Source organism: Poecilia reticulata, chromosome 13, assembly GCF_904066995.2.
Source record: "Poecilia reticulata chromosome 13, P_reticulata-male-v2, whole genome shotgun sequence".
NCBI classification, from domain to species: Eukaryota; Metazoa; Chordata; class Actinopteri; order Cyprinodontiformes; family Poeciliidae; genus Poecilia; species Poecilia reticulata.
The window spans coordinates 10579694-10606275 of NC_088842.1; the positions used below are offsets into that span (position 1 = coordinate 10579694).

At 43.1% G+C, this 26582-nt stretch overlaps 1 protein-coding gene and 1 long non-coding RNA gene across 2 annotated transcripts; one reads left to right on the forward strand and one right to left on the reverse strand.

Moving 5' to 3' along the window:
* Positions 1-698: 698 nt before the first annotated feature.
* sh2b2 (SH2B adaptor protein 2) lies at positions 699-26215 on the reverse strand. The gene is made up of 9 exons (XM_008425801.3): positions 25944-26215; positions 13173-14106; positions 8359-8460; positions 8083-8174; positions 7646-7746; positions 7382-7543; positions 6623-6825; positions 5149-5323; positions 699-3977 (listed from the first exon to the last, which is right to left on the reverse strand). Exons 2-9 carry the CDS (start codon positions 14073-14075, stop codon positions 3646-3648), a joined length of 2070 nt encoding a protein of 689 aa, XP_008424023.2. The 5' UTR covers positions 14076-14106; positions 25944-26215; the 3' UTR covers positions 699-3645.
* LOC103474673 (uncharacterized) lies at positions 14113-22137 on the forward strand. Its single transcript, XR_535213.3, has 3 exons — positions 14113-14273; positions 14382-14454; positions 22013-22137. It is a non-coding gene; the product is annotated as an uncharacterized LOC103474673 (long non-coding RNA).
* Positions 26216-26582: the final 367 nt, after the last annotated feature.

Consider the following 26582-nt stretch of genomic DNA (forward strand, 5'->3'; position numbering starts at 1 on the left):
AACATAAACCCAGGAAACATGACTGCGATGTTGAAAAATACAGTAAGTTCACAACATGCATCTGGTCCGACTAATTTAGTTTTCCCAAGTGCTCAATTTTAGGCATAAAGCAAATTAAAATGAAGTAAAATACAGAATATTCAAAATGTATAAGAAATACAATAAGCCTATAAAAAGAATCATATCTACGAGCTGTGCAGGCGAATAAATACTTTGACTAGAAGAAAATATGTCTTCAGAAACTAATTTTGTAAATATTGTAGAATAAAAAAGTGGATACTATTTTTTTTGCTAATTTAACCATTGGTTAGGCATATGACTTTAAAAGAAATGAATATGAATATACTATAACATGAGCTTTATGCAGTTTTTTGAACTAGACAAAATCTTCAAATTAAATAATCAAAACTTTCCACACAACAAATGCTGATTTGCAAATTCCCTCTAAAACAATGCATTTATGTTTCTAAATCTGCCCTCCAGGGGGCATCTGGATCTTAAAAAAAGAACCTCAGAAGAGTTTGAACTGTGTGGAAGGACATGAAAACATCTAAAGGAGTTTGAACAAATTCACTCTTATTAACCCGTCACTTTGTCCTTAAGAGCAAATATCCAAACTGTGAATGTATTCTCATGTATTTCCTCTTTTAAGCACTGCAGCTCCCTGCTGTGAAACGTCTGAATAACCGCACAACACGTCCAATAGAGTCACGTTTTATTCACAGAAATATAAAGTAGTATGTCAATTACATCACTTTGTACAAAATTGCACAGACTCTTCAAAACTCAGTCAGACAACGAAAAGTTCAGCTGTGGGAGAGTTACGTAGAACAGAAAGAAGTGCGGCCGCTGATGTGCGGGACGGGTCGGGGTGTTTTGTTTTTTTCCTCCACTGTTTCATAAAGAAGAACCGGTTGTACATAAATAAGACTCGATAGGAAACATGTCATTTACATGGGTGAAGGAATAACTGGCTTTCAAAAAATAGGATTCGTATTGGCACATGAGCAGCTCCACCCGAAATCACCCTCCAGGCTCGGTGGCCATACTCGATAAGACACTTAACTGTGTTTCCAATGAAAGTAACGTTTTTTTTGTGTTTTTTTTTTCCCTGTTGCTAACTTTAAGAGAACAGTTTTCACATGAAACTTTTGCCATTTATAATCTTTTTGGCAAACGGAACAAAAAAAATTACTTGTTTCTGGACGTCGCTGCTGCCTGTCCGACGCAATAATCTTTGTTAATTTTATCGTCCATATTGGATTCGCAAAATAACCCAAATGAGGTCGTTTTTCAAACTGAATGTGATGTAATTTGAACGTAAATCAGATTTTCCTTGAAATAATTTGCATAAAACTTCAGTTCAAATGAAACGGCATAAACACCATCTTTCTATTCAAGCATGGCCACCTTGACCACTTTGTCCCAGTCAATACCCACAAGCCTACCTGCAGAGCACACAACAATCCCCAACGCTGCCTTTCACACACACACACACACACACACACACACACACGCACACACACACAAAAAAACATGTTGCAAGTCCCTCCAAATAAATCTGGATTTGGTTTAATCATATTATCCTCAAGGCATTATTTCAACGTAATCTTATGTTAACAGAGTATCTAAACTATAGGTTCTATAGGTTACCATTGATGGTGATGCATGTGAATACGGAACCGCCACTAGGACGGAGGAACCCGGAAAAGCATGTTTCAGAAACACCACTGCAGCACACACACACACACACACACACACACACACACACACACACACACACACACACACACACACACACACCATTAAAAATATCTGGACTCTAATACACTACCACACATTCATAGTAACAACCCGCTGACACGGGAGCCGTCCTGTCCGGTTCATAGAAACTATCTCAAACTTTTTAGCAAAACAAACACCTGACCTTGTGTCTGGATGTAGCGACCTCGCTGAAACTTTCATAAACCTTTACACTTTTAAACACCGGGTCTTGCAAAAATAGCCATATCCCTCTAACTTTTCCCACAACTTGTCACTCTAAAATACAAACTTTAGTATATTTTAATTGGGGTTTTACGTGACAGATCAACACAGAGTTGTACACGATTGCAGGTAATGAACGTTTTTGAAAATCTCTTACAAACACAAATCTGTAAAGTGAGGCTTGTTCTCAGCTCCGCTGAGGCACATCTAGAAATTTACTTTTTTTTGTCCTTTCTTCTTTGCAGTCAGATTTGGTGGACAGCACACTCTTCCGTTGTGACCCAGAAAGTGAACCTCTGCCCCAGTTTAAAGTCTTCTGCAGAATATAAAAAGGTTTTCATGTCCCACAGCATCATACCGCTACCACTGTGTTTCCTCATGGGGATGATGTGTTCAGCGTCATCATGTATAATGTTGGGCAAAAAGTCTAATTTTGTTCTCCTTCGTTGCTTCTTTCCATCACATGGATCGTGGTGCAGTAGAAAGCTTGGAATATTGTTTAATAGCCTAATCTTGATTTAAAGTTCCAAGCTTTATGCATTTCTTGGTCTTCTTGTTCACCAACGTACTCCAGCTAATCTGTGAAGCCTCAGCAGAACAGCTGGATTTATACTGAGATTAAGTTTTATGCAGGTTGACTGAGGGCTATTGGTTACAGTGGACTTTTTTTTAGGTTTATCAGAGTAAAAGGGGGCAGACTTTGAATTTGAAACACATTTTTAAATTTTTCATTTACAAAAATTAAAACAATGATGTATCATTTTCCTTTCATATTACAATTTACTTTACTTTTGTGTTGATCTAACACATAAAAACCCTATGACCGAAAATGGAAAAGATCCAGGGCTATGAGTACGTTTGCAAGGCACTGCAGATTTTAACCAGAGATTAAACTCACATTTTAGATTTTAGACTTGGGGATGTTAACCGACTCCTCCTCATCCTCGTCTGCTTCAGTCTGTTCTGAGTTCAGGCTAACCGTCAGGCACCAAGACCCCCTCAGGCTGTTCAGGTTTAGGAAAAATACCCCTCAGCTAACACAAACACATGCGCTAGCTGTCCCAGTGTTAGTGTAAAGACCCGGAGCCGGACTCTGAAGAGAAAATCCTCGGGGGACAGCGAGGATATCCGGGACAGATTCAAAGCAGCTTTACAAACATTAACAGGATGCTCCGAGGAGCTGAGCGAGGGAGGCGGGGGGTTTCTGCAGGGTCATTTCAGACTCTCAGTCCTCTGGCAGGGCGGCCACACCGGCTCCGCTCCTGGGGAAATGTGGGTAAGTCCGAGGAGGAAACGGACAGAGGAAGTGAATCAAAACCATATGGCTCCATCTGCCTGCAATCATCCACACCTTCAAGTTTTTCTATTTATTTATTTTTGTGCATCTTAACCTCTTGTTCGGTGTCCGTTACCCACGTCCTTGATATTAAGCAAAAAGGGGAATTTGTTAGCACGGACACGCCATTTGGCATCATTTACTTCCCAGGAAATTTCCCTGGAACAAAAATAAACAGAGGAAATGAGGAGTGATTTGGATCAGGGTTTTGTTGTTGTTGTTTCTTTAAATGTGCGGAGTTGTCCTTGACACCTTGTGTTTTCAGGACGTAAACAAGCCAAACGCTGTTTTTCTTTTGTTTTGTTTTTTTTTAGGAGGGTTGCTTAGTAGAAGGAGTACTGGTTTTCCACGGCGCGGGCCCTGCGGGTCCCGTCGGCGTCATGGTAATCCTCGGACGCTCCGCTCGACGCCTCCAACAGGCGCTCGGAGCTGTTGCTCCGGCTCTGCAGGCCGCCGCCGCCCAGCCCCGTACCGGGGTCACTCCGGGAGAGTGACGGCAGGGCAGTGGGTGAGGACGAGGTGCTGGAGGACAGGGGCCCGTCTGACGAAGGCCCCGCAGGAGCTGCGGTTCCGGGCGGGTGAAGGGCCGGCTGGACGGGATCCGTTCTGCAGGACGCATCCCGAGGAGGAGTGAAAACCGGAGGCACGGTCGCATCTGCGGCAGAACAAACAAAGTGTGTTAAAAAGTGGAGACATACGTAGAAACGAAACAATAACTCTGGTCGCTGTTCGCTGCTCCTCCTGGAAAGTCGGGAGTAAAAGGCTCCTTCATGAATCGGCATGTAAACACAGCCAGTGTGGGCCTCCTTTATTATCCTTTCTCTCGGTGGGCAAGAACACCAACAACACTGAGGCCAAAGACATGCCTGAGCAGCGCATCAATACGGCCTTTTACACCTCGAATGAAACCCTCGCTTTATTTGCATGCGAGCGAGTGGATGAGTGTGGAAAAACAGAGGGCCTCTTTGTGACCGTCGGGGTGGAGTCAGAGTCCAGGCCTGCATGCAAAACTTCAGCGGTATAATTGCCCTCCCCTCCCCTTACTCTGCTGCACAGGGGGCGACATTTATCCAAGGAGCGTGGTAGGATGAGGGAAGGTCAAAATCTGCCATCCATCAACACCGGCAGCCACCTGCAAGTTCCTCCTGAATTACATTTAGGTGGTTAAAGAGATTTTAGCTGATATACATCATTTGAAATCACATTAAGGTTCAAACAGTCAGTGGCTGTTGAGGATGACCGACAGTCATGATTATATGCAAAAGCTCCACAGGAACAAGCTTCAATGTGCTTTACTTGGATTTTATGCAATTACAATGCAAAGCAGAGCGTAAATATGAAGTGTAGGAAAAACGATAGATGTTTTTAGAATAATAATAATAAAAAAGAAACATAAATCTTTTAGGTTCACCTCCAGCAGCTTTGCAAATCTAGAGGTGAAAGTTTTCACCAATTCTTCTGTGCAAAAATAACTAACGAACTCAGTTTGATTGGATGTATAGAGTCTATAAACATCCATTTTCAAACCTTTGAAATCAAGTCGGGACTTTGACTGGACCATTCTAAAAAATATGCTCTGATTTTTACTGGGGTGGATTGGCCCAGATGGTTGATACAGATGGATACTTTTTTTAGGAATCTTCACTAAAAACAAAATCCTGGAAAATTACAATACTAATAAATACCCCACGTAGGTTATATTTTGTACAAAAAGTTGAAAGCAATAAATTATTTCCCCAAATATGTGGTTGTAACTACACAAAATGACTTTTGTGAGATCCTCTGTGTGTTATATGTGGCCTGTTCAAGTCTGCGTGTCGACATACCTGCAGCGGAGCTTCGCTGAACCTGCACATAGGAGCGTAACGTGATGTCAGCCGATCCGCCAGACTCCAGGGGGATCGGGTGGGCGTGGAAGTGTCTCAGCATGTCCGTTACAGTGTGGAACCACAAGTGGTGGACGTGGCACTGGCCGTTCTCGTTAACGGACAAACGTAAATGCTGCGGGGAGAAGAGAGAAAGAGAGTGAAAGGAGAACGTAACGAGGACGTTGCCAAAGTAAAGAAAAGATTTTAAAATCAGTCAAAAAGAAGAGAAAATGGGCCAGCTGACGCACAGAAACCTGGACAGAGGGCATTATCTTAAGAAGTGTCTTGTTGTGGGAGAAGAGTGACAGCATCCTGAGGCTGACACCAGGGGAAATGATGGCAGCTGACATTTCCTCAACACGGCTGACTGGCAGGACGTGATGGTCTGGGATCACGTTGCATACGAGAGCTAAGAGCTCTGACGTTACAGAGACTTTCCTAGGAAATGGCAGCTTAGCTAGCTGTCAGCTGCAGAGACAGCTAGCTACATCTGGTATTAAAACTATTGGGTTAAATACATTATTCTGGACCCCTAATGTCAATTATCCCAATTAAACAACACACTATTAGGGTTTTGCTAGTTTTAGCAGTGTTTCCCAACCCTGGTCCTTAAGGCACACTGCCCTGCATGTTTTAGAAATGTCCCTGCTCTAATCCACCTCATTCTGCTGATTGCAGTTCAGCAAAGACCTGCTAATTGAAATCACCTGTGCTGAAGCAAGGAAACACCTAAAACATGCAGGGCAGTGTGCCTTGAGGACCAGGGTTGGGAAACACTGGTTTTAGGACAGGCTTTCAGGTTTCACCAACTGAAATTTAAGACGTTTTAAGAACATTATGAATGAAATTTAAGACCTACATCCCAACACAAATGTACAAAAGAAATGCACATATATTTTTTCAGGGGACCAAAATTGTAAAATTTCTGTTGTCTTTTTGTGACTCTTGGCAGCGGCTTTGTACTTCTGAACACCGGCATATCGCTCCCTACAAACTTTAGCCTCGTAGTGCCGAGCTTTTTAGCACATAATGTTTGCAACATCATATGGTAAATGAGCCAGCGGCGAAGATGAATGTAAATAAATGTACATTTTCCCATGACAGACTCAAGAAAGCAAGCTAGCTGGCTAGTTTGCTAGCTAGCAAGTATTAGCAGCTTGTTACTGACAGCTTTAACTGCCTCCAGACACAGGAAGCAGTGAGTGACGATGCCCCCTGCAACTCAAACTTTTGTCTGATACAAAACTCCTCTAAGAGAAAACCTGCATCACCACAGCAAAATTTAAGACTTGTCGTAAGCATACATATGGCCATTTTATATGTTTTAAGGCCTTATATGACTGAATATAAGACTTTTTAAGGATGCACAAACACCCTGAAAGAGACGACAGAATCCACCATTTTAAGCTGCTCAGTCCTCATGAGGTCTCACCTTGGCTTTGCCCTGGAAGTTGAAGGTGAGGACGTACTCGCCCGGCCGCGTCTCGCTCTGACGAATCACAAAGAGCCCGTGACTCCTGGCTCCGCCCGCAAGCACCAGCTGAGCCGCTCGAACACGAGACAGAGTACCGTGGAACCAGGGGTAGCCTGCCAAACTGGCATCGCCCTCTGGCTCCTTCGTTCCTTCGCCACCACCTGAACAATGTCACAAGTTATTTTGTTTTTTTTTATGGTTTCTTGAAAAAAGTGTTCCAACACTTAAACTTTACGTTTTCGTCATGTCACAACCACAAATTAATTGTATTTTATGTTGTTTTTTTTACATAGTAAGTGAACAGATATTAGTTCAGGTGTGTCCAAAGGGCGGCCCACCAAACTTTTGAGAGATATTTTAGGAAAAGTTAGACTATAAGACATTATAACAATCTTTGAACATCTGACAAAGAAATGTTTAATCCACCAACTGAAAAATGGAAAGAGTATGACATAACTAGAACCTTAACAAAATGATTGCTTCCTGGAGGCAAGAACTCAGTTTAGGTTTTAAATTTTACCCAATTGATAACATTCAGCTAACACTATAAAGCTTAAGAAGCTGTACTTGTAAACAAACCGTCTCTTGCTGTGAAGAAAGAAGTACTGATCTGAACAAGATGGTTAAAATTCTGAAAGTTTGCGGTTGAAATGTGACAGATTTTCATAAAGTAACATCCATATTTCTGAGAGAAAAAGCAAAGCGGCGTTTTGCTACCTGCAGATGCGTTGGAGCTCTGGGCCTCTGGGGACTGCAGGAAGCGCTCTAAAGGCATGTGTGAAGGGTGCTGAGTGAAGGGAGGCTCCCTACATCGAACTGAGGGGGCGCTGTAATGGTCTGCTGCTGTGGGACAGGACCTCTCTGGAGCACGATACACACCTAAAAAGTTTGTTTTTAAAAAAAATATAAATCAGGACCTTTTTTTTTCCCCGCATCAAAGCATGTAAACACCGCTCGGCGTGCAGTGAAGTCTCGGCTCACCCTCGGAAAGCAGCTCGCAGCTGCAAGAGGCCACCATGGAGCAGTCTTTGGAGGCCTGACCGTGAGGACATGACGCCAGCTCGATGTCATCGCCGCTGTCTCTATACACAAGGAGGCAGGTCAGAGCAACCGCAAGAGCGTATACACACACGAGCAAACAAACATTAGCCGCATCCTAACATGGTCCTACGCGCCACCACTTCCTGCAAACACCAAAACGAATAATCTGTCTGTTTACATAAGGACCGGTGCCGACAAACGTCCAACTAATCCGAAAAACTGAGAGGCACAAACCTGCCCATGTTTGTTTCTCAAACAGCCTGTCAAAAAGTCCACTAATTGGATGATTAATGACTATGTGTGTTTCCCTCCCCTCCCCTCCCCTCACTTCCTCCCTCCGTCTTCAGTCAACAACAAATATTTATCTGCCGGTTTACCCGGGGTCTATGCAGTCCTGGATATCAGCAACCCAGGAGTTTTTCTGCAGAGAGTCGATGGTTTCCAGGATGTACTCCCCCCCATTCTCCACCTGTGAAAGCAGCCAAAAACATCAGTCACACACTGAGCTTCGTTCACTGCATCATGTCGCAGCTCTGCCTGTTTTTCCAAGCTCTCCAGCTTATAGTCACCTCTGTGCTGCTGTGTTTCTCCCCGTTTTGGGGGCATTTTAAGCGACTCGGTTGGCGTAAGGGTGGAGCTTGGGCAGAGCGTACCTTCAGAACAAAAGTGTTGTCCTTGTCGGGCATCTCCAGCGGCATGGTGGTCCTCACCTCCACGATCGCCGAGAGAGGGATGCTGACTTTAGGCTTTGAGCACTAAAACCCAACAGACAAACGGGCTCGTTAAAGCTCACACGTTGTTCCTGCGTTGTACAGCAAGATAAAGATAGTCTAGATTTAAAATATTATTTGCTGTTGATTTAGAATCTCTAAAATTAGATTCGCCTGAAAGAAGTTCAATAAAAGTCAGACCTGTTTCTAGTTTACCTCTACCGATTTGGACGATAGAGGTTGTGGACTTAAAGTTTTACCATTGTGATAACAATAAAAGTGGCAACATGATGAACTATTTACTACATTTTTTTTAAACCCCACAAACATATATTACAACATTCCCATTTGTAATCTGTCTCTTTAGGACTCAAATCACATGAAGAAGTGTGTTTTATTTCACTAAACTACACTCAGCAACTGAATATAATCGAATTTCAAACTTATTGATATTCTCAATAGCAAAACTAAACTAAATCAACAATACGGTCAAGTTAAACACCGTCAACTGGAAGTTATTGTGACAATCAAAATTTTTATCTTGATAAGAAATTCATCACGATAAATTATAAAAGACAGAATAAATGTCCCTAATGGATTTAATGGATGAACAAATAGATTGATGGACGAACGGTACTGACAAAGGTTTCTGGAAATTAATTTAAAAAAGAAATTCCCAGCTCTGTGTTGAAGGAAAACACAAACGTTTCTCTGAAAACAGTCAAGAAATGAACGAACAAGCAGCCAAAGTCCAAAGAAAAGAAAGTCTGAATCACTGGAAGCAAAGTATAAAGAAACAACTTTGATCCCACAGTTAAAAGTTTTAATTCTCTCAAACAAAAGCTTTCCTTTCAAAACGAGTCGACTGTAAAAGCGTGGACCCCGTAGATGAAGCTCCACGTCTGTAAATAAAATTAAACCAATGATAGGAAGGAGGAAGAGCAAAAGCTCTGCTCTGGGCCAAGTCGGTCCGTTTTCCCTCCCGTTTCCTGTTTCCCACTTCAACCCAGCAATTTCTCCTGCAGGCAGACAAATAAAACACTCAACAGTTTACAAGAGCGCCGACACGGGGAGGGCAGGCCCTCTGCAGAGCCACACAGTAATCTTCAATCAGACTCCGTGAGCATGTTCAGGGCAGCGAGTCGTGTGTATTTTGTGCACATTTAATTGTGTGTGTTTGTGTGCGTTTGTGTGTGTGTGTGTGTTGGGAGGGGAGACGGAGCAAGAAGAAGGCTGAGCGATTGTCTGGCAGCGGCTTATCATCTGATCTGTCTGGAGTAACACTGCACTCATCTCAATCTGCCTGTGCAGCTGGCTGCCATCCACGCCCACAATTCCCTTTTTTTTTTTCGGGACCAAATGTCCAAAAAAAAAAAGCAAAAAAAAAAAAAAAAAAAAACACACTTCCTGTATTAAACCCTTCAGTCGCTTCCCGTTTGTGGTGAGACCAGCCTCTGAGGGAACCGTCTCCTTAAAAGTGACACTGGTTCTTATAGGCCGAGGTAAAGATAAGCAAAAAGGTCTCAAAATGTTTTTATAATCAAGGCAAACTGCATGGAATAATGCAAGATAAATGTTGGGGTTTGTTTCTGCTCAGGCTGCGATATCAGGCAGTTCTATAAGATTCCAGGGTTTTCCCACAGGATTACCCATCCTCCACCATACCTAACCTAGGGCATGAAGTGTTTTCATTCGGATTTTTAATTGCTATTCTGACTGCATGTAAGTAGGAGTAGCCATTGTAGTAATTTCCTGAGTTATGAAACTCACATGAAGAAAACTGATAATTTTACTGGAAGTTTTACAGTTGCAACAGGTTTGGCAATGGAGGTGTCAGAATTTTTTTAATGTTTTTCTAAATTCTGCAGGGAGAAATTATGATGTTCTGATACAATAGTTTATTGTATGACTTTTTATTTGTCTATGCCAGAGCTGATCAAATAAGAGAAGAAAGTGTCATGCTAAAAACATCAAGACTGAAAAAGTGTGACACACAAATAACACATTTAGGTAGCTTTAAGTTTTCATCTTAAGAACTTCTACAAAACTCACACATGATCTCAAACTTAAAAGCATGTTTAAGACTGATTTATTTTATTATAATTATTTATATTTTAGTAATAATGTGTTACTCTTGAATGACTTCTCCTTCACAACTGCGTTTATCCAACTTTCCAACAGTTTTTCCTTCCACCTAACTTTCCCCTAACATTCCTGGATACAGCAGTCTAATCAGCCAGCGTCATTAGCAGCTCAATTCTCTACCCGTCTGTCGTGTTCCTACGTGTGCTGTGAAGCAGAGTGAGAGTGTGCGGCGTCACAATGCGGGCCGTCGCCGCTGCGCTGCAGAGGGAGCCGGCAGATTGATGACCCTGGCAGGAACCGGGGAGTCGGCGCGAGTGAGACTTTTATGAGTCGGTTTATCTCTCCGGCACTTCGGAGTGACCGTTGTTGTGATTTGTAACACGCGAATGGGACGGTGGCGATAAAAGACGTATGTGTTTAATGAACCTGCCGTCCAGGCGGCAGATTAACACCGTGAAGCTAAATTATTCCTCTTTATCTGTTCCTCTCTGGGCAGAGAGTGAGGTCACCCTCTAGACTATTTTTGGTTCCTTTTTCCTGCTTGTCCTGGCACCTAGCTCGCCCAAGATGGGGAAGCAATCAATGTGAACATGAAAAAGAAACTCCGAGATCCTCTTGCCTTATAAAAATCAATGAGGCAGCCTCTGGATGTCTCTGCAGCCACCCCGCACCCTTTCCACCTGTCCTCACCGCTCTGCTGCCCGCAAGCAGCCGCTTCCACGTTCCCCCCAGCCACGATCAAAGGACAGCAGCAGATTTACGCACACTCAGCCGCACAGCCTCCTGGCCTACTTAAGGTCACGGGCAACGATGTGGAAATCCCATGCAGCCAAATGCGAAAGCTGCACGCATGCTCAGGAGCGTGTAGTTGTGACCCGCGCTGCTCGGCGCAGGCAGGCAGGGCCGGATCGCATAGCTGAATTTTAATCTGGCATTCAGGAAGGGCTGCAGCTTACTGTCATCATTGATTTGTTTATTTTTTGTTCTTCTACACTGCAAAAACGCAAATCTTACCAAGTGTTTTTGGTCGAGCTTCTAGCCTAAATATCTTAGTACACTTGAAATAAGACAAAAGTAACTTACAAGTAAATTTTCAGCAAGAAATAGTTTGATTTAACCCTCCTGTTGTCCTCATTTTCTGTGTATAGGGAAAACACAAATCTCGGTCATTTTGACCCGAGGACAACAGGAGGGTTAAGTCAATAATTCCTTAATATTGGTGGAAAAAAAATTGCTAAAATAATCTGCCAGTGAAACAAGACATATTTTCTGTATAAATGAGTTAAAATGTCCACTGGCAGATTATTTCATACACAACTACTGTTTGTTTTTTATCAATATTAAGGAATATTGACTTGAAACAAGATCCTATATCTTGATAAAAAGTTACTTCTAGGTTAGTACACTTGAAATAAGTCGAAACTAATTTGGAAAAATTTTGCGTTTTTGCAGGGCACTTTAACCTGAAGATAGTAAAAATGCACAAAACAGAGATAAATGGTATTTTATGATATTAAGGCTGTCTATATTGCATCCCTGTAAAACAAAATGTGTAAACACCTTCGAAAATAAGAAAATGATTGAATCTTGGTTTTTCCTCACAGTCAGATCATCATATTTGGTGACATAATCTACGTGTGTCTTTTATGCGTTATGGTACATCGCAAAGGGAAGAGGGGCTGCAGAAGATGTTGGTGAACAGAGTATAGAGGCAACACCTGGTCATCAAGAGTGTATCTAATCTGAGAATCTGCTGAAGATAATATGTCACAGATTAAGCACAATTTAGGTTTTATCTTATGCACTGAATAAATTTAAATGGATATAAATTCAACCTTTTACACCTTGCTAGCAGGGTAACGCCACAAGTTGCAAAACACGCTCTTTCAATTCTGTAATCGCAGAACACGCACGGTAAGAGCATACGGATTGTGATCTCCACGGATCGACTTGTGTGATGTGAGAGGAGAAAGTGATCCAGGAGGAGAAAACTAGTGGATTACAGTGGATTTATCATCTGAAATTGATTTTAGTGTTAATCAAGGTCAATGAAAGAGAGACTAGTGAAGAGAGACTGCACTGGCTGCTGCAGCTTCGTCTCTTAGGACTTCTGAGAGAAATCAACCCCAAATATGATGACATCAAATGTTTTAGACCAGAAGTTTTCAAAGTAGGTGAGACACAAAATACAAACCTGCACCTCAACTCAACTACATTATCACTAGTAAAAGGTTTATTTCTGTAAACCTTTTACTGTTGCTTCATGCCATTTTCATGCAAGTTTCACTGGTGTTAGGTGCTGCTTTAGCACCTCATAATGATTCAGTTGCCATTATTTTTACTTTACTTTAGCACATTCAGTGCTAAAAGTGGGTAGTTTCTGCTGTGACCACAGACCCTTTAGCCCCCTTTAAAAAGCTCTCTTTACAGACAAAACTGGAACCATGGAAACCCAAAGTTTAAATAATCATGTTCATACTTCCTTCTTTTTTATCTTGCTTGCCTCAGACTGTCACTCACATAGCTTTAGCTACTCAAAATCAATCATTTCTTTCTTGATGAAGTTGGCTTGCAGTTGCTTTTTTCTGGTTTATTGTTCTCGCCTTTTTTGAGATAATATTACCTGCACCAAAATAACGGACTAGAAAAATGTGTCTACAACGTCAACATACCTTTGGAGGGACGTAGAACTCCAGCAGGAACTTCTCCCCTCCGTCCTCCCGCTTGGTCTTCCTGAGCAGCAGGCGGCACTTCTGCCACTGCGCGGCGCCCATACAGTTCGTGTCGTCGGCCACCATGTACCTCAGCGCCCCCTCCCTCTGGATCTCCAGCAACTCGGCCTTGTGGCCCTGGGAACTCCGGGGGAGCCTCAGTTTCTGGGACCACTTCTCGCCCCCTCCCGCCTCGCCTCCCGCCCCGTTGGCCCTCCTGGCTCCCGAGGGGGCGTCAGGCTCGGGGGAGGCCCGTCTGTGCCACATCTCCTTCACCCCGTCCACGACACACAGACTCATGTTCCTCAGGGAGAAGCCTTTCTTGAAGCGAGCCTTCGGGTGGTTGACAGACACGTCCTCTGAGCTGCGGGACTGTCCCAGGACGGACATCTTGTGGTTCTGCGGACCCCTGGAGGAGGTGCTGCCGCCACCGCCTCCCCCGTCCATCCCTCCGCCTCCGCTGTCCATGCTGTCCAGAGACTCACTCGAAGCCCCAGTGTCTTTGCGCCTCTGGTAGAGGTCGTGACCGTAGGTCAGCGGGCAACCCTGGATTCCCAGGAAAGGGACGATGCTGTACTTGGTCGCAGCGTTGCAGCCGTCCTCCCCCGGAGAGGACGCCTGTTTCTCCTTGGCCTGGGTCAGCGCCGCAGAGAAGCACTCAAGAAAGTGGTTGGCGAAGTGCTGCGAGAAGCTGGCATCGGCGCCGGGCGAGTCGTAGCACGGGTTCTCCGACAAGAAGCGCTGGAACTTGTCGGCGAAGTCGGCGGCCGAGGCTCTGGCGTGGAGCTCGCAGAACTCTCTCCAGTCAGGCAGCGGGCACGAGGAGGAAAGCTCCGGGCTACCGGGCAGCACCGCTCCGTTCATCACTGGGCCATGCCAACCCACCGAGGAGAGGCTGGGGAGGAGGAAGAGGGAGAGACCGTCAGTGTGGATTAAACAAGAAGAAAGAGAGGGAAAGAAAGAGAAAACTCTGGCTTTGGATCACATAAAACAGCTGGGGAACAGCCTGCATGTGAGATGGTGTCAAAAGGAAGAAGCAGAGACGTGTGAATGGAGCAGACTGTGAGCCAGCTTGCATGTATCACCAAGATGATATTTATATAGGAATACAGAAAATTCAATTCAAATTTGCTTGGTTTGTTTGATGGGTTTTCTTTTTTGTTTGGACAGCGAGAAGATGCCAGAACCAGAAGGCGCCCGTTGAAGATGCTAACTCCACACAAAAGAACTGCATTTTCAACAGGTGCGATGTAGCTTTTTTAACAGAAAGTTAAACGCTAACACACAACCAGAAGCTAATACAGAGACGATTCCCTGTTTTTATCACTTTAAGGAAACCGATTTTATCTTTCATAGAACATGGTGAATTAGGAAATGTTGACAGTCTTAAGAAAATCTCACGTCGTATGTGAGGATATAAGTGAGGTTTACAGAGAACAATGTTTTTAGCTAATTATCCCAATCATGCTAAATGCTAACACAACATGCTAATATCGCCTCTCTACTAATTTTGTCTTTGTTTTTAAATCGCAGTCAAATTCAGTTTAACTGCCGGGCACACGCAGTGATGCCGTCTCTAACCCTGATATAAATAATACAAAAATGAACAGAGAAAGGCTTCTTTAAATATTTATAAAAACATAACTAAATGATGTAGCACAAAACAGAGTCAGAGCGTATATCTGTACATCACGGTTACTTATTTTGAATACATCTTGTGGAAGAAGATGAATGCCTTATCGTGTGGCAAACTTCTATTTTCAAGTTTAAAAAATTCTGTAACCTGTCTTGTAAAATAGAAACGTTTACACTTCACTTTTATTTTAGTTGGCATTTATCTACCGACACCTCTGAAGGACGTTCCTGCCCTAGTAAAGTTTCAACGAGTCAGAAAAAGATGGTTCTGACCTTAAGATTTTATTTTAGAACAAAAACAAACAACATTGTTCAAAGATATTTAGATTCAAGAAAATCACAGACAATTCTTAAAGACATTTTTATGTTTTCAATTCATTCTGAGAAGAAACAAAAAATATTGTTATTAAAATCTGGCCATCTTGGATGGGGAAGAATAATGTGGCGCTTCCACATGTTGAACACACCCTCATCACATTTCCCATCAGAACAACAGCAAACTCAGTGAAACCACAGAGATTCTGATCCAAAAACATCCATCAGACAGACATCATTATGTCCTCTTCAGTACTTTTTTTTTTTAAACATGTAGACAAAAGTTGCTGACATCCACTGTTTCTTCCCCAACATGCTAGTTTGCGTGAATCAGCTTCTTCCCCTTTCGGGCTGCAGCTCTGCCAAATCGCATCACATCATGGACTAAACTTTTCGCTACACTGGGAATCTAACACAAAGCCGTAATGACACCGTGTCAGCGGCAGCATCCAATCACACATCCGCACACAACCTATCCTCCATCTTCCCCCCCTCTCTCTACATCTGCACATCAGTGACTAATGCAGCATCGTCCTACGGTGCCAAACAATCCGACGCATGTTGGTTTGATTATTCCCCCTGAATCTCACGGATAAGAGGGAGATGTCGCGTGAGCGGACAGGAAGGGGGAAACGCGCGGCGGGGCGGCCAGAGAGAGAGATCAGATTATCTGCTGGGCTTCTGCTACTTCAAGTTTGCACTCTGAAAACAAACGCTTCTTTCCAGGGACTTGACCTCTCCTCATGATGCTTCTGTGGGAGTTCCAGGGCTGATTGATGGTTTTAATAGATTAAACATAATGTCTTTATAATGACGAGGCCAGTCTCTCTCTTTAGTTTTTTTCTCCTCAAGATTACAAGATCGGATAAAAACAACAGACCGGATCAGAGGAGGAGAAAGCAAACGAGAGCGCTTCCAGCTCTTTGAGGAGCCATTTCTAAGCTCAAAAGTAACTAGATGCTGAGACCTGGTGCCAAAGTTTTAGACGCTTTAAAGGACAGGACATTAGTGAGACGACAGAATAACAACAAAGGAAATATTTTCTCAGATCGACTTAGTCTTAGCGTTGCGTCTCAGTGTTTCAGCTTTCCAAGTTGATTTTAATCTTTGAAATAGCTCATATGCTCTACAAAAGAGACGGCAAATATGTGGATGCATAAAAACTAACCTGCAAATAGGAGGGAGTCCACTTTACTCGAGGCTTTTAAGGTGAATTTTAAATGTAATATACTGATTTTTATACTTCTGAATAAAAAAAGAAAATCACCGTGTGTGCTACAAATATGTACAACTCTGACAAATGACATCTTTGTTATGAGTCAGACTACTCAACAACGTTTTAAGTCGGGTTACAGCCTTTTTGTGTGAGGCTGGCTGAATATCTTATTGACATGCAGAATGTGTTTTCACAACCCTTGAAAGATACCAGCCCTCAGTTTCTGCTTTCCAAGCTTCCCTTATTCATTTTACACACACCGATATTTCAATAATGATATATTATGCAGTCCTAGTAAAAACTTGGTGATTACTAGAGCATCGATGTAAGAAGTGGGTCGGAATTCTTAAACAATATGATAGATATTGTTTGTGTGCCAAATGTGCAATTACTAATCCCTTATTCTCTGTACCGTTTACCTAAAAAAAAAAAAACAGCAACTTGACAGACAAATCTGAATCTCGGAGTCCACTTAGTTTTCTTCCCCCCCTCCACCCCCCAGGACTTTTCTGACACGTGTGGAAACTCGGTTTTCCTCCCGTGACCATAGATTGTTTGAGTGAATCACATTTACCCGCTGTGACGTGATTTCAAAAGCCGCTTGCTCCGGCTAGCTGAGCGGTAAAGAAACACGAGCGAGTCGCTCACACGTTTCCTCTTATTTTGCGCCCTGAAGCTGAATCACGACACGAGGTCCAGAAATAGCAGTTACATTATCAGTCATCAGGTTACACAATCCCATCCCGATAGGTTTCACACACACACACGCACACACACACACACACACACACACACAGAGAGAGGGAGAGACAGAGGGGGGAAAATGGTTTTAATTTTGGGATTAATACCTAAACTGTGGAAGATTATTTTCTTCTCATTCATGAATTGATGAAGTCATTCATTAAATGCTCCATTTATTCATGCCTTCAGGCCACACAAGCTTTGTGAGCCAAACTGCTAATCACCACGCAGTAATAATCACCCCCCTTCCTAGCCAGTGAGAGTGAATGTGGGTGTGTGTCTGTGCTGCTGATGCTGGGGAGCAGGTCAATACCCATTCAGCTATTTAAAAACCTGCACTCGGCCAACTTTCCACCCATTCAGCAGAAAAACCCAGCACACGACGAGGTGCTTCTGAAACTCCTGCCCTTCCTCGTTCAAGGATATCGAACCGTCCACCGTCTCTCTCACTCTCTTTCTCACTCACACACACACACACGAACAGTCATTGAGTCAGCATGAAACTAAAGCCGTAAGGCTCTGGAGGAAGTGGACAGCATTATGGTTTTCTGGGGCTCAGCAGACTACTGAGGAGGCAAACTGGGATCTGGAGGAAAAATGATGACAAAGAAGGCAGGAGGAAGAGAAGCAGCAGGGATGAAGGTGGAGAAAGAGGTGGCTACTGGGGCCACTTTTCCACACGTTACTGCCACGAGAAGTGTTATTAGGATTTTGTGTAATAGACCAACACAGTAACGCATAACTGTGAACAAAGGTAAAATGATGGATGGTTTTCAGAAGAAAAAGGGGTGAAAATTGTGCCTTTTGTTTCACTTGGTACTTTGACACCCCTAAAGAAAGTCCAGTTTCCTTCAGAGGTAGTTTGTACAATAACTCACACAGGTTTCCTGTCTAAAGAAAAAAAAAAAGTCGTAATCTGAATTTAACCACAGCCCTGGAAAAAAATTAAGAGACCACTTAAAATGATAATTTTCTCTGATTTTATAGGTTTATGTTTGAGTAAAGTGAACATTGTTCTTTTATTCTATGAACTACTGTCTCCGAAATTCCAAGCAAAAATTTAGTATTTATTTGCAGAAAATGAGAAACGGTCAAAATAGCGAAAAAGATGCAGCGCTCTCAGACCTCAAATAATGCAAAGAAAACAAGTTGATATTCATTTAGAAACAACAAAACTAAAGTTCTAACTCAGGAAGAGTTCAGAAATCAATATTTGGTGGAATAACCAGGAGGTTTTCTTTGGGATTCATTGCAGTGGTCTCTTTTTTTTTTTTTTTTTTGCAGAGCTGTAGATATGAGCCTAGCAATTGGTTCAGACCCTCAATCTGCACGAAGCGAAGCGTAGAACATGGGTTTGTTTTTGACCAGGCTGAGTAGATGGAGGTTCTGGAACAAACACCTCCAGGTTAGCACCAGGATGACTGCTGTTGTTTCATTCTTTATGTAGCAAGGATAAAAACTAAGGTTAGTCATGCTTGTGCAGGTGTGAACTCAAAAATTGTGGTCTTTTATTTTTAAAATATCCTTGGTGAACTTTCACTTCCTTCTGCTTACATCTGTGGTAATATGTCCAAGAGGCCGGTTTCCATGTTCGTATTCCTATTTAAAAGTGAAATTAAGTAATTACTGTGACAATTTTTTTACACTAGAAATCATTAAAATAAGTATCCATCTCATCCCTACTAAAAGAGTACAATTAAAACATAGAGCAGCAATGTGTAGAATGAGCCCTGTAGACAATAACGCTCTGTTTTGGCAGATTGACAACAAATCGTAACGCTGTACAATGTAATGCTTGCATATTGCCCACTCCCAGTGATATTAATATGTTTAGAAATGAGAGCAAGGTCGTTTTTTCCACATGTAAAGACGAGGGACCATGTTTAAAACCAGCTGCTAAAACAATCAGTGAGGCTGTGAAGGTGTAGGAGACGAGGGGAGCGTCAAGATATACTCCAAGACGAGAGACAGCGGAGGCTCCATGTAGATTCCCACATCAGCACGAATCCCTTCAGAGTTTTTCAGCTCCACTGGACCAGAAACAAAGAGGGGGAAAGAAAAGGGCAAACTGAAGGCGAGTCATGGGGAGGCTGAAGGTGTATGCGGTCCACCCTTCAGGCCTCAGAAATCCTCCCGTCTTCCTGTATCAGTCGCCTATCTGTTGTAACAATCTACCACTGCCGAGCCTCCTCCTCCTCCTCCTCCTGCTGGTTTTTCACCCAGGGGAGTGGGGCAGATATCTCTGTCAGATGGTCGGGAGTCGTGTCTGCAACAGTAAACTGAGTGGGGAGGAAAGGAAAGGGACATCGCTGCGCAGGAAGAGCGATCAGCTGAAGCCTGCAAAACACATCGTACAACCACCTTTCCCCGCCTGTGAGGTTACGAGAGAAACGACAATGCTGTGGGTTCCTGTGGGAACACTGACGACAATTCAGTCTCCATGATGCATGGGAGATGCACGCAGGTTTGTGTTGCTGAAGCTCGGCACATTTTCAGAGGCAAACAGTGCTCATGCAGCCAGAGAGTCACCTATATCGTCCATGCTGCTCGCTGCCTCGTGCCTGCAGAACACCCTCTGTGATTAGCTGATGAGGATGATTAGTGATGTTGCGCTCTCACCGCAGGGAGTTCAAGCCTAGCCGTGTTTTCTAAGATTAGCCCGCACCACAGCACAACACACGGCTTCAGAGCACGCTCCGTGCAGCACGGCAACGTACGACATCTCCAACAACACCGTGAGAGACGCACTAACTAAAACCCTAGCACAGGTGTAAATAATGTCTAGGCATGTACCACCTTATGACATGTTGTTAATCGCTGTAATAAAACAAATGTGTTAAAAGTAGATTAGACAATGGAGAACAAAAGACCAATGAGAGTTTTTAAAGGAGTCTTGAAAGACCAAACCACTGAAAAGCTTTACTGAAGACATTATTGCCTCGTTTCTACGGGTTGGTGCGGTTCAGTACAGTAGTGTATCGGTTTCCAGTTTATCGGTTACAGTGGAGCTACTGGTGTCCCACAATACAGCCCATTGACTGGGGGACAGAAAGACATCATATGTCAAGCATGAGATACTACTGTGTCGCGTTTGTCGTCATTCTAGAAAGACGCCACATGAGACGTTTGGGTTTAACCCCACCTGCCCAGTTAGAGTCCATTAAAAAGTCATCTTAACCATACCAACCTGTGACAAACCACCACATAAATGTCCAGTTTTACTTCTATGATCTAAAAGAGCAATTCATACTTGCAGTCACATTGTTGAACAGATTTAATAAGACAAGAGAGACAACAACAATCTTTCACAATGGAAGATAATGGTTGTTGAGGCTGGGCAAATGAAACTTTTAGCTCAATCCTGGTTCCCTGGAGGTAAACAATTTTGTTGCATAAGATGGTCTAATATGAAACTTTTACGGAGTAGCAATGTATTAAAAAAGATACAAACTTTCTCGTTCCGATTATTCTAACAGACTCGCTTCTAAAAAGACTAAGACAAATTAATTTCGTCTTGTTTTTCAGATGTCATTGGTAGCAATGTAACATAAAATCAATGACGGAAAGGAAAACTGCCTGGTTTCACGGCCAAATTGCAACGACAACTTAAAAAAATGTTTTTTAAAGAATTGATTTTAAGTTACAGGACGACACAAATTAGCGAATGATTGTGACAACGACACGTAGTTTCAAAACATGTTTTCAAGATGAGAACTGTGGTTTGATGTCCACTCTTTACTCCGAAACTCCAAAAGAAAATTCAGTGCAGCTGCATTCAGATGTCTTCTTTAATAAACAATGTATGTGTAATTTATCTCAGACCTCGTTAGGGAATAAACACCAAGAATCACCACAGACAAGTCAGGTGTTAGAACATTATCTCAAATTTTGGACGTTTCACGAAGCATTGGACAGTCCTTCATCTCAACATGGCAACAATTCCACTGCAGACCATCAGAAAAGTATTTGCTACCAAGCATGTTGTGGACACAGTAAAAATGTGAAAGAAGGTGGTCTGTGTGTGTGTATGTGTTTGTGTGTGGTGATTTTGGGACAAACAGACGGGGAACTCTGCTGCCGCAAAAGATGAAGTGACAAACCTGGAATGAAAACTGAAGGAGATAGAGACAGACGATAGCAATCCCCCTGAGTGGGTGATCAAAGATAGGAATCGTGAAGAGACGGAACCGGAGGGGTTAAACGTGGCAGTAGAAGGAAAAGCAGAAATAGGGGTCAGCTGAGATAAACTCCCCCCTTCATTTAGTTTTAGATCTGCTGCCTTCAAAGCGGACGCTCGGTGACCTTTAACCTGATCGCTGATAACCTTGTCTCTCCATAATGAGCCTGAACGTCGTGTGGGAGAGTCGCACCATCAGAAACACACACAGACAAAAGGAGGATTTTTTTTTCCCCTCTCTCCCTCCTCCTGGCATACAGATGGACATCATGAATGGGATCCAGGCCCGATCCAGACACTGATACACCCTGCTGCATGCAGCCACTGTCTCTGTGCAGGAGACCGTGGGCGTGTTTACAGTATGTTACTGCAAACCGCAGATAAGAATCCGGACATGATGATGAGGAGAGGCAGATTTCCCCTGCACCAAATTACCTAAGTGCTTTTCCGGTTTACCTGCGATGGGGGGCAGAGAGGGATTTCCATCCTCTTCCAATAACGTGGAGAGCAGAGCCTCACCACACACATATTAAACACATTAATTAGCCTCTCCAGCCAGACCGCCGTCTCCCTCCCTCTCTCTCTCTCTGGCGAGGTTTGACAATGTAAGCGTGGAGTGAGCTCAGGCATCCATATGGCAGCCGGCGATAAAGGACGGACTGCGTGGGAGATGCACATTGCACCGCTGACTTGTATTTCCTGTCTCTCACCCACCAGGTCTAACTGATTCCACAGATGACCACGGGCCTCTCGCAGAGCCGCGCCGAAGCAGAGAAACGCTGCACAGCCCGCTTTATGTTTCACTAACCGGGATTAAATTTGGTTAATGTAGGAAACAGCAACAGGAAGTCGGTTCAGTCGCTTTGTGTGATATCTCTCTTGTCTTTGTTTATCCAACTTTTTTTTTTTTTTTTAAATGTTTTACTTGTGATATTTTTAAGTAGAGTGGATCCTTGTTTCTTAAGGCCTTTTTAGAGGATTTGAGCTTATTTTTGTTTCTTTTTTTTGTTTTTTTACTGCGACTGCTTCCCACGTGAATCGCTCAGGCCTCGAAACTTCAGGGATGAACTGGTTTTGCATCTGCAACCAATCAGTAACTGGATCTTTGTGTGTTTGTTACAAGCAGCCTGATACAAAGGTGCAACTGTGGACATGTGAGAAATGACAAAGCAGACACAATTTAACAGATTTTAGCAGCAACGTGGAGGTTTTAATAAACATGGCATACAGTGGATAATCAGCTGAGGCAAGTGTGTCAAACTCAAGGCCTGTGGGCCATATCCGGCCCGCCACAGCTCTTTATTGGCCCTCTAGATCCTAGACTAAACACTAGGTGTGCTTGTTGTCAATCAAATCAATGCAGTTTTTATCTGTTTCCTGCCAAATTATTGTGGAAATTCATGCAAAATCTACAAATCCCTGCACTTTTTTTGCACCAATATGTATTTGGGAGTTTATTGCAGATTTCTCTCAAAAATTCTCAGAAACTTTCTTATTTGTACTAGTCAGCTCCCTCAGCCTTAAATGATGTCAGATTATAGTCCATGATCTACACAATGAGTAATAAAAAGTCACATGTAACAAAATAAATAAGCACAAATATCGCAAATTAGTACCACCAACACTTTGAAAAAAAATCACAAAAAGCATCACAAACTCCTTGAAGGACTGAAAAGATGTTCAAAAATATGATTTTGTTTTAAATATTGATATTTTACCAGTTTTTGAACTGGTTTCATTGATACATTCTGGCACAACCGGCCCTTTAAGAGCATTCGTGATCTTGATTTGGCTCAAACCGAAAACTAATTTGATGTCCCTGAACTGAGGGAGGATGGATCCTTCAGGTTCTGGGTCTCTTTGGATTGTGAAATTTAGCGATCTCCCACAGGAATAACTCATATCTGCGTTGAGGACATTTTCGCTTGTTTTTCCACTCCTTTACACACCTTAAATGGCACCAAGCCTTCTTAAAGTAGGAACAGATTGACCCAGAATTGATACTGGAAGTCCAGTGGCACAATTTCCATAGCTAAACTGCAAAAGTTTTGTGTGGGGATGCATCTACCTTCACATTTTAGCCTGTATGTCACTACTGGGACTGTGAGGTAAAGTGATCAAAGTTGTCTGTCTCCAAAAAACACAGGCTACAAATTAAACCTTCACAAGTGTAGCTCCTTTACTCTACAAGTCACTTTTATGAAGATTCGGTTTAAGACTCATCTGGCATTTGTGTTGCATTAGTTGCAATGTTATTTTTTTTACTTCTGTTCCAGCTTCTTATTTAATGCTAATTTGATATATTTTCTTTAATAAAATCCTCCTCTCTACTGTAAAGCAGACGTTTACGTGACTCCATGAGAGGATGTCCGTCAGGGATCAGAATTGCACTTCCCACATTGTGTTATCTGGTTCAGACATCAGAACAATGAACAGAAGTAAAAACTTTAGAAAATACTGTTAAATTTTAAATGCATTACAATTCTAATTTCAGCCATTTCTAAGGTTATTTATTGCCGCAGACAATTAAAATGCTTAAGTTGAGGGATAGCTTAAGCATCCCTCAACTTAAGGGGATGCTTAACAAACAAACCAAACAAGAGCTAGGTTTGTTTACGGGTGCGAAATAAAAGATGAACATGAAACAACAGGTACATCCGGTATGAAGTTATGTCTTCTACCCTCTACTTGTTGGTTTGCTTCATGAATTAAACAACAAGCTACGAAACATGACGCTGTGGTCTGATGTTGGACAGAAAACGAGTCAAAAAGTCCAGATGAAGTCCAAAGGAAACTTTGAAATAGCTTACTTCCTGCAAGCTGAAATATTAGGCGTTTGCAAAACAAAAATGTATTTGAACATTACGCTTCTGTCAGCAGTGTACGTCAATATTTAATAACGTGTGATGAGGTAATTCAAGGAGGAGTAAATTTGACTGAATAAGAAGCTTCTTATTATTTGATTGTAGTCATAGCATCTCATCAGGTCCGTTAGGAGATGTTGCGTGTCAAATCAAAGCAAAATTGAGTGATTTTTCTTGTGAATTTAGACCAACAAATATCCAAGCACGTTCTTGAACAGATAGATTTCCTCCATTGCTTATTGTAAACACCACTGAGCTACATGTTAGCCTAACACCTGCCTGCTGGTTAACAAGTGAAGAGCAGCTGACCGATAATAAGAGGCAGGGGTTCTAAGTGAATGTTTTGGGTATATATAAATAAAATGTGAAAAAAAAACCATAATGGTATCATTTTTAACAATGAAATGGAAGCACCGTAACCTAATCAAAGATTTTAGCTAAGATGTTTTTAATCTGAGTTCATTTGGGTTTTTAACCTTGTGAAGTGAAGGATGACCGGATCAGCCATTTAAAAGTATTTTTAATGTTTGTGTGATTTTTTTTTATTTATTTTTTTTAGAATGTGTAAAAAGATGCTCCTAAAGATATTTTATGTCAAAATTCCCAAAGTAATATTTCAGCAGAATCCAGGCTTTAAACGCATGTCAGGATGTATCGGTGTTATCGAGGTATTGATCGTAAATCGTAAAATCCGGGATCAAGTATCAGTCTTTAGACGAGCATCGCTCGCTAAAGATCAACAGGTATCTTCAGGACACCCATCATAAAACTTGTATTTTTAGCTTAGAATAACCAACCCTCACATTAAAATTCATCAAACTGGAGTGACAAAAGCAGATCGTATGGTTTCCCCATGGTGACAGCACTAATTACACGGAGCCTCGGGGTGAAACTGGGCAAGATTCACTTGAATCCCACTCCGGATCCCACACGCCCCGATTTCCAGACAGCAACAACAACAACAAAACGCCTCTGATCCGGATCCCTCCAGCTGATCGGGCTGTAAGCGCCTCCCAGCCAAGCAGGGCCTCCTCGGTCATGGAGAGAATCAGACTTATTAGGGCTTCGTATTAACTGTCTGTCTGCTGACACACGAGAGAAAGTCAATAGCAGGCCTGAAACGGGGCCGCCCGCTGCAGGCCTATTTAAAGCCCACAGTGGATCGTTGTGCAGCCTGAGCGCTGCATGGGCTTCATGAATGGGAGTCGGCGGCAGCCTCCTGCTGAATGGCTGACAGCTCCCGGTCCGGATGAATGGGAGCCCGAAAAAAATGACTGTGGATCATCCGGAGCGGGCCTCTGCTGCACGGATCATCCAATCAAGCCGGACCGGACCACACTGTGCTCCTTCAATTAAGCCTCCTAAGTGGATTATCGGAGAAGCCCCTCTCTCTCTTTTTTTTTTTTTTTTTTACACCATGACCCCCTCCTCTTCCTCTCCCTTTCCCTGTTTAATCCCATGCAGAGCCCGATGCGCACTCTGTTTGCCCCCCCGTCCTCACTCCTCTCTGCTCCGCTCCGCTCCGCTCCGCTCCAGCCCATTGCACTCGCTTCCCTGCCATCCGAACCCGAATCTTCCCCGTCAGGCTTCATCGCGGACGCTGGATGAAGCGGGTGCAACAAACGAGCAGATTATTCACTAATCCTGCATTTTCCTATCCGTATTATTATTGTTATTGTCCGTCAGAAAGCAAGGCGCGTTGTCTCGTCGGGAGATAAAGAAGGTGTCAGGATGAATAAACCAGGTCCAAACGCAGCAGCAGCAGCAGCAGCAGCAGCACTCACCTCAACACAGGGCTGCTTTCATCGGATCTCCGAGTCGATCCCGGTGGTTTCCAGTGAGGATGTTCAGTCGGTGGTATCAGCCATGGTTAGTCAGCCCCCATCCCCGCCCCTCCCCACCGGCTCGTCCGATGCTCTCCTGTCCGGGTTACAGGAGCTGAGCGGCGGCCAGCTCTTCCTCCATCTCCGCACGGCGCACTGAGCTGCAGCTGCTGCTCAACACCGGGCTCTATCGCTCCACGGAGCCAGAAAACCAGCAGGAGCTGAAACGGCGCATATACACACCACTTCCGGAGGAGACTTTCAGAATAAAAGCGGCTGGCACTGCAATCCCTGGAGCTTAGGTGCGGTTCGGCACAGTTAAAGGATATCACGGCCTTAGAAATCTCCACAAACCTGAATGTATGTTGTGTAGTTTGTTTTTATTTTTGTTGTTTTTAACGTGTCCAGTCTGGCAGTGTTTGTCTGAGGCCCAACAGATTCACTTTCACAGGTGGAGCGCTACAGCTTTCACCGTGATGCTCGGCTTTGAAACTATTAGAAATCGCTTTCGGTTTATTTCAAATGTTGTGAACACCGAGACAAAAACAAAACAACAACAACAAAAGAAAGGAAGGAAGAAAGGTGGACAAAAGGTTCAAA